The 9,070-nt window shown below is 35.7% G+C and overlaps 1 protein-coding gene across 1 annotated transcript in view; it reads left to right on the forward strand.

Annotated features, from left to right (window-relative positions):
* Window positions 1–6,430, forward strand: part of LOC131049225 (BTB/POZ and MATH domain-containing protein 2) — a 44,626-nt gene extending 38,196 nt beyond the window's left edge. The window contains exons 2-4 of the mRNA XM_057983268.2: window positions 4,864–5,212; window positions 5,327–5,603; window positions 5,731–6,430. Coding sequence (XP_057839251.1) covers window positions 4,864–5,212; window positions 5,327–5,603; window positions 5,731–5,939 — 835 coding nt within the window. The 3' untranslated portion in view covers window positions 5,940–6,430. The remainder of the gene's footprint in view (window positions 1–4,863; window positions 5,213–5,326; window positions 5,604–5,730) is intronic.
* Window positions 6,431–9,070: the final 2,640 nt, after the last annotated feature.

A 9,070-nucleotide genomic window follows, 5' to 3' on the forward strand; every position in this document is an offset into this window, starting at 1 on the left:
CCCAAAAATCTTCTTGTTTAATTAATGACAGTCCTAGACAAAGATAAAAAGATTTTTTTTGGGTTAGTAGAGTGTGGTTGTGTCACACTTGCAAAATAGATTTTAGAGGGATACAAGAGTATATTTTCATCTGTTGGACTTTACAAGAGATGGGGTGAAGGTGTATCCAGAGATAAAGGAGGGTGAGAAGGTAGAGTTCATAGATTGCATATGAAGGCACAATCAAGGTCTACGAGTGTGCCAATTCCAACACAATTTGCACAATCAGCTTTGCAAATGCTCTATGTGGTTGGAAGTGGTGATGGTTTTACAAAAGGAAAGTTTCAAGTTTGTTCAATATGCAAGCACGGGATGTGGTAGAGTCTTCCATTTCCAATTTTTTTTTTTGCCCATGCCATCCCATTTTGTGTAGCATGTTCTCCTTCAAACAAATGTTCAAAGATGCAGCTTCTATTGGTCCCTACCCAAATAACATAAACTATGCACTACCCTCTTTGACAAAGAATATTCCAATGTGAGTTTGGTGATGGAGGACACAAGACAGTTGGATTAGGACAGGCTGCTCTATTGTCATGGATGGGTGGATTGATATTAGACATCAACCACTTGTCAACATCATAGTCACGTGTTTTTTAGCTGATTCATATCTTCTTAGAGCTATTGATTGCTTTGAGGAGTGCAAAGATGGCAATTTCATATTTTTAGGGATTTCATAGTGGAGGTTGGGGCCTCAAAGGTTTTACAAGTAGTCATTGATTCAGCATGTCTGTGCAAATTAGTTGGCATGATGGTAGAGGGTGATTACAAGCACATCTTTTGTACCCATGTTGTGCTCATGCGTTGAACAACACATTGAAAGACATAGAGAAGATAGATTGGGTGCAGCAAGTGGTGGTAGAAGCTAGAGATATTCAAATGTTTATTTGTAACCACCACACTTGACTTGCTCTCATCAAGATTTTTTTGAAGAAGGAATTCCTCAAACCTGTGAAGACAAGAAATGCTAGTTATTTTATTTTTGTTAGAGAGGATGCTTGATGTGCAGGATGTTTTATAATTGATGATGGTTAATTTAGAGTGGAGTAGATGGTCTATTGCAAACATTGTGGAAGGAAAAAGTATCAAACAAAAGATCTTTAATGATGATTGGTGGTCCGTTACGAGATAATAAATTACTGATTTTTAATAACTTGTTGATTTTAATAATAAATTAATTGTTGATTATATTTTTAAATTTTAAATTTAAATTTTCTAATTTGTCTTTTTTTGGATTTTTGTTTGTAGATATATATTCGCTCATTCATGTCACTTATTGTAGATGTCATTAGATATGTTGATATGGACTCTCCTAGTCTTGGAGAGATTCATGAGACATTTGATAGCATGCTTGGGAAAATGAAGCAAGTAATTTGTGACAGGTATGCTAATTTGGTATTAAATGAGCAACATATTAAGCCCATTTTGATGTGGCGACAAAACACTATGAACACCTCACTTCATATGTGATAGCCTTTGCTCTAAATCCCAAATTGTATGCACCAAAGGTTGGTAGGCTGCCTTCTTGTGATGATGAAGAGGTGAAAGAATGTTTAATGATGGCAACTTTTGACAGGGGTATGTCCATTTAATGTTTCTTAGATTGGATATTCATGATGGACATATAGGGCTAGTATACACACAAATGATGCAGGACTCAAGGGAAATTTGGTTGTATCAAATCGAGTTCTAAGACCTACCAAAGCAAGCACTCAATAAATAGATCGAGAAGCAAAAGGACCTTATACCTACATGTCACTTCCCAAGGTGGGCACTCAAGTTGAGGTTCTTCACCTTCCAAGAATCTTTCAAACTTACATGTAACCCCCTACATCATAGATGCCCTTACATGTCTACTTGTAACTCCATCATGCTATTACAATATGACTTACACATCATAACATGCAATCTAAGTGGTGTGATGTGTCGTACAGGGAATCTAGTGGGTTCTTTCATGGGTGGTGCCCCATTCAAGAAGTGCCTAAAATTAGTTCTAATAAATATTAAAATATGACAAGGATTACAATATGTATAACACACCTATCCTAATAGTAAGGGCCATAATTTCTTGGTGCAAACTTGTTATCCTTATTTTGTTGCTTGAGAGACATTTCTTTGTATGATTGCAGCTTTAAAAATGCCCTATCACCCACTTAAAAATGTCATTCACTTCTATGCTACTATGGAAACTTTGACATCGATAGATCTTTGTGTAGCATTGCAAATTGTACACCTTTAATTAGGGTGTCCAATTCCACACTTTGTTAGCACTCATTTTAGTATGTCTCATTATACTATGCATTATATGACCCTCATATGCACTTAATTAATAATTCATTTAAGAACTATGTTGCCGGTTTGGCAAAATTTCGAAAAGGGGTTTGGGTTCTATAGTACAAAAACAATGCATATATATATATATATATATATATATGTGCAGCCTAGAAGCATGAATTAAGATTAGAATGTCACATAGCATCATATAAACAACAAAACCACCATAAACTTGTAATCATAGCATCATATACATCAAGTTCAATATCAAAATAATAATATCGAGTTCAAGTATCATTGTTTCAACAATTGGAACTATAGTTTTAAAGTTTAATCATGTCTTAAAAAAACGTGTGGACTTTTAGACGATTTCCCCTCTGGTACACAGGGTGGTACACAACGTGTGAGATGCAAGAGAAGTGCTGACATGTGATGGATGCGGGATGCAATCCCCAAATTTTTGTAGAAGTAATGCTGAATGCTATGATGATGTGCCCTTAGGCTAGGTGCTAGAATATGTAAATGAAGGTACCTATGTGCAGAAGACTATTTTGAGTATTGTTGAAAGTTGTGTGTGGTAGATTTTGCTGCAGGAGGTGCCATATTGACTGGCTTGAGTGAAAATTTTAGTGTGAACAGAGGAAGCTGGTTGTGTGGCTCTGTGCTGAAAGAACTACTAAACAGTGTATCTCTGATTTGTGCTTGTGAAACTCATGCAAGAAAGTGTAAATGCTACAAAATGGGGAAAGGAGAAAGGATAAATTTGGCAACAGATGAATGTGTCATGGTGATCTAGGTCGGGGAAATAGAGTTGGAGATAAGATGAAAGAGTAGGTTTGATATTTGAAGTGATAGGCCATAGGAGGTGTATTGCTGGGCCTGTGGTTTGGCCACCTTACAGTTTTCTGTTCAGAGGTCATATTTCTTCCAACTTTTAGTTTTAAGGAACATAATGGTCACTGAAGGATTAGGAGGGAGATGATATGTCAACAATTTCTACCTTGGATTCTTTTGCTCATTTTTTTCTTCAAATCTTTCCAAAAGAGAAATTTTATTCCTTGATATTAATACATATACCCACATTGCAGCTCTTTTCTTGCAAGTTAGTATTTGAGTTTGGTTCATTCCTCCCATATGTAACTGTAGTTATGGTGGTTGCATCTCAACTGCCCCTATTTTCTGGGGGAACCTTGAGTGCAATGCTTTCAAGGTGCGTCTCAATTTTTCTATAACGTTTTGAAAATTGTATACCTAGTGTGAGTGGATAATAGCCAGGGTTAGAAAAATAGATGTCACAAGAACTAGCATTTTCTAGAGTTTAGAACTCACAAGAATTTAGTTTAGGATATAATTACAGCTTTACAAGAAAGGGGAAAAAGCAATTAATTAATTCTTGAAATGTCTACAAAGATTATATGAATTGGAGAAGAAAATTATTTGTATCAATGAGAAATAGTTCACTTGATTCCTATGGTCAATGAAACTGATATAATGTTATTGAGGCAATAAATTGAATTGGAGAAGAAAATTATTTGTATCTATGAGAAATTGTTCTCACTTGATTCCTATGGTCAAGGAACACAAATCCATTCTGCAAATCTGATCCCCATGTTGGAAAGTCAATGAAATTGTGTTGGAATTTAAGTGTACTTTAGAAGGGCTCAATGCTTTCTCCTTCCTGAACGGTAATTGAGAAAGCTGAAAAATTGAGGGGCGATTTGCTTTTTTGAGCCAAGTGTTATTGTGCTGATGTTGGCGAGTTAATTCATGAGGTTTGCCAGTCTCATTAGACTTGTGTAGTCTTGAAAAACCCACCTGGTTTGGCTTAGACTTGTTTCTCTGTAGACTCCCCAAGTTGATTTCTAATGGCTCATGTGTAGACTTAGTATGCAGGTGGTGTGTTTTCCAAAAATGTTAGTCTCGTTTCACTGCTTTTCATTTGTAATAATAGTAAAATACAATGATGCATTACTATTCATATTTTAAACATAGAAATTGTTTCATAAAAATCTTCATGCCTTTTAGAATAAGAACCTTCTTATATAGATTGACATTTATCTTACTTTCTTCATTTTGTTTAGGCTGCAAAGAGACATTCTGGCTGGGAAACATGCTCTTAGATTTGGTTGCCTTTGGCATCTTACTTTGGTGCCGATCTTTATGGGTGGCCAGAAATGTCTAAAAATGTTTCTTCATTCTTTACTCTCATTTTAATTTTAAGAACAGAGTTTATATGTTCATTGATGTATGTGGTGGATTTTTTGTCCCCGTTCTCACTGATTTTTCTCATTTTGGAAAAGGCTTCGTCTGTTGAGTTATTACAAAAATATAGTGGTAAGAATTACAATCGAATCATTCTTCAGTGATTTGCTGCACCTATACCAATTTTGATATAATTATTTTAGTTTTAAAAAGCCAAGGGTGTTACTTTTTCAATGGAATTTTCTCATACCGGCTACATTCATAACAGATGGATGATTTGTCATGTTTGCTATTTTATATTTTCCAGTGCTTTGTATACAAGACTAGTTACCTTGGAAGAAAACATTGCAGGGGTTACAAACGCTTCTTTCGAAGAGCAGCACTTGAAACATCAGATTTTCTCAAAGATGACAGTCTTGATATATTCTGTACTGTTGGAGTAGTGGTCACCCATACCGAGGGACCAAAGCAATATGCCGTTCCAGTACCAATCTCAGATCTGGGTCAGAATTTTGGAGCATTGTTGGAAAGTGGGGAGGGCACTGATGCCAGCTTTGATGTTGATGGGGAGATATTCCAGGCACACAAACTGGTGCTTGCAGCTCGTTCACCTGTCTTTAAGGCCCAGCTTTATGGCCCAATGAGAGTCAGGAATATAGATAACATAAAGATCGAAGACATCGAAGCACCAGTGTTCAAGGTCACTGCATACACATATTTCATTTCCTATATGCTTGTTCATGTATTGGACCTCATTTTGGAGAAGAATGTTTTTCTTAATATAGATGTAACAAGTCATATTCTTTGGTTGTAGGCAATGCTTCATTTCATTTATCATGATACTCTGCCAGATACAAATGAACTTACAGGATTTACATCAACATCAGCTGCCACGTTGATGGCCCAACACTTGTTAGTAGCTGCAGACCGCTATGGTTTGGACAGGCTAAGGTTACTCTGTGAAGCAAAATTGTGTGAAGAAATTACCATTGATACAGTTGCCACCACCTTGGCTATTGCAGAGCAACACCATTCTTCCCAGTTGAAATCTGTTTGTCTCAAATTTGCTGCAACACCTGAAAATCTAGGAGGTAAAGTGATTGTATTTTAAATATTTGTTAGCTTTCTTGTTATTTCAGGCATTTTAAGATCTCCAGTGTTCTGTGTTCATTAATCTTGACTTGATGTTGATGCTGTTGTGTTGTGTTCTCACTACAGCTGTAATGCACACAGAGGGATTTGAATACTTACAAGAGAGCTGCCCTTCTCTCTTATCTGAGATTCTGGAAACCTTTGCAGGAGTTGAGGAAGATTCTCTCAATGTTGGTAAGAAAAGAATTAGTGGGTGGGTGCAAGTTGCAGACAGGTCTGATGCAAATGGAAGGCGTGTAAGGTCAAGGAGTCCTTACCTTCCTCCTGATTATTGATGCTAAATGATCCAAGAATTGGTCTATGATAACATGTTCCTGGAGCTTGGAGGGTTACATATTTTGCTGAATTTATCTAAATATTCATTAGCCGAGTGATAGGTGAGAAATCTCCCAGTTTTGGCAGACTGAAAATTTATCTGCGATTGTTCCATAATGCACTTCAGATTTGCAGTGTTGGCTGATGTTTACGCTTTATGAAACATATTTCTTATGCAAGGGTCTGGATTCTGAAGCCAATTGTTGTGCAAACATTCAACTTCACTTGCAACTATATTCACCAGGAAATATGAATCTCGGTTTATCGAATGAGATTTTTGGACTGTATTTGAATTTGAGCCTAATTGTATATAATCATGGAACCTTTGCGTAAAGTGGGTGGAGGAAGGGCCTATTTAAAATGCTCTGTATAATACAGAATCGTATTTGTTTACATACCTTTTTTGGGACTTTTATTTTGAGTCATTGAAAGCTACCAACGTTACTTGTTCCATGCTTTAAAAACCTTATGGAATATTAGAAACGAGAGCATTGACAAGTATTTTTCTTTTGGTTATATCTTAATAAGCCACTCTCATGGCATTGAATTATAACTCGCATGTGTATACTGTTTGCATATATTTATTAGTACATTCAAGTAGCCTCTGGTTGATGCTTCCTCTCTGAATTCGACCTCAATCTGAACCTCAACTTCAATTCAACTTACTGGTTTAGTTTTAATGAAAAATGTTCCTCGCCTTATTTATCCGTTCTTTAGAATTTCCATTATTTTAAGAATCTGTTTTGTATGGTAAAAATATGATTGCTTCTGTTCTATGATTTTTCTTAATGAGTCCAAGTAAGTGTACTTTAAAATACTTTGGCTGAATATATTTTGCATCATTTTTGGATTGTTGATGCCTTCTTTCTTGATGAGTTGTTTTACAACGTACAAACGAAGTGGATATTAGAATATTTAATTAGTTATATTTAGTTCTTTTATCAATGATCATTTAGCTTTTTAGTTTTTTAGTTCGTGAAGTGAACCTATTGCTTGTTTATTTAATATGCTTAGTTTTTTATTATTTAGCATTGTAAGCTTTAAAGCTTTTTAGTTCGATTTATCCTTTTTATAGAACATCGTCTGTAAGCTCTTTATATACAGTTGTATATTCTTGAATAATTCATTCAATTATTTTTCATGATATCAGAGCATGGAAATTAAAAATTTCAGAAGTTTTTATTTTAATTTTTCGAAGTTTTTTTAAAGAGATTTCTTTCAAGTCTCTTTTTTGGGCGATTTTTTAGGGCATTTTGTCAGGGTTTGTGGTCAACAAATTTATGTAGGGTTCATGAAGATTTTTGTAAGTTTTAGTGAAGATTTTTTTAGTGTACGACTCTCTTTTTTTCTCTGCCGTTTTTGCTAGGGCTTGCATCTATTTTTTGCGGATTTTTCTACCTGTGTTTTTTTCGACGGCGCACGACCTTTTCTGGGCACGATTTGCATTCTCATGCTGGCGATTTTTTCCTAAAAATCGCGGTATTTGTGCTCGTGATTTCTAAAAATCCCTATATATCCTGCATCACAATTTCTTTTGTCTGCACTACGGCCTGTAAAAAACGTGGCTAGGGCACGATTTTTTTGTGCCTAAACAAACTTAAGATTTTTTCGTATTATAGTGGACTTAAGTTTAAAAAAAAGTAAAAATCGTCTGATCTGTTATGCTCTAATTTTTTTTTTCTGCAGAATATTTTTTGAATTTTTTCCAGAAAAAAACATTTTATTGTAGAAATATATCTCGGGATATGAGCCAGTATAGTTTTTTAATAAAAATCAATATTATTTTCTGCATATTATTATTTTCTGATTATTTTTCAGAAAATTTTTAGGGTTCAAATTTGTAGGAAATTTTAATTTCTAGGTTTTCAACAAACCTCAAAATTTGTGCATTGGGATTTGTGCCTTGAATTCCACACCAAGTTTTTAGACTATTTTTGAAGCTGCGTTTATTTTGATTTTTAATCAGATTCTTCTGTCTCGTACTGATCTCGTTCAACTTCGGTTTTCATTTGACATTTTTGACCAGCATCATGTTGGAACACAAAAGTTCAACAACTGCAACTACACTTGGAAATAGTGTATATTGACCATTTTTGAGTATTGTTGCCTTGATCAGATTGTTTTAGGCAAGGCTACTCGTTCTACAACTTCAGGTGCAGATCAGGATAAATTTGATGAGCGCACTCAAGAGGCTATCATGCTTATCAAATTATCAGATATAGATGATCAACTCCCTCAGGTGCCTTTAGGTAAAACAACAAAAGAGATCTGAGATCTCTTGAAGGATCTTCATGAAACGTCTGACAAGAGCCAAACTATCTTTCTCGAGAATATGTTGTTTTCTATCATGATGAATGAGAAGTCATCTATCTAGGCACATCTTATGAAGATCAAGAACATCCATGACCAATTGCAAGCTATTGGCTGCAATATGGCTAAAGAGGATATGGTAGTGATCACGTTGAAAAGCCTTCCCAGATCCTATGAGCATTTCATTGATTGCTCAATATCACTTCTACTAGTGTTGATTCGAAATTTCCTGATCTTTGCAACAAGCTTCTACAACAAGATCATTGGAAGCAATAATTTGGAAGCAACGCTAGTTCGTCCACTGAACAAGCTTTCACAACTAAAGCTTTGGATAAGAACAAGAGTAAAGCTCCGTCCTTCCAACAGAAAGGACAAGGTCAAGGTCAACCTCAACAGTCTTCAAAGAAGAAGAGCTTACAATGTCACAAAAGTTTGCACCCTATGATGATAAACCTTGGTCATCAATCTTGTGAAACATGGAAACAACCTCTCAAGTGTGGGACCTTGCGTTGTGAGGTTGAATCTCCGGAGAAGGCCGACTTCCTTTTCAATCTGATGCAAAGTGTTGGACCAACCCAACACATGTAAAACTAATTAATTGATTTGACAAGGAAAAGGGAGAGAGAGAAGGGTTCCTGAAAGAGGGGAAAAGGGGCTTGCACCCAGATTGAAACCGTGATCTTCTTGCCTACAGCTGCACAAAAAGATCAATAAAACTACCCCAAGAATGCACAAAATCCTATTCTAATCAGTCACCTAAGTGCGAGTGAAGGCTGAAATT

This window comes from Cryptomeria japonica, chromosome 11 (assembly GCF_030272615.1).
Source record: "Cryptomeria japonica chromosome 11, Sugi_1.0, whole genome shotgun sequence".
Taxonomy (NCBI): domain Eukaryota; kingdom Viridiplantae; phylum Streptophyta; class Pinopsida; order Cupressales; family Cupressaceae; genus Cryptomeria; species Cryptomeria japonica.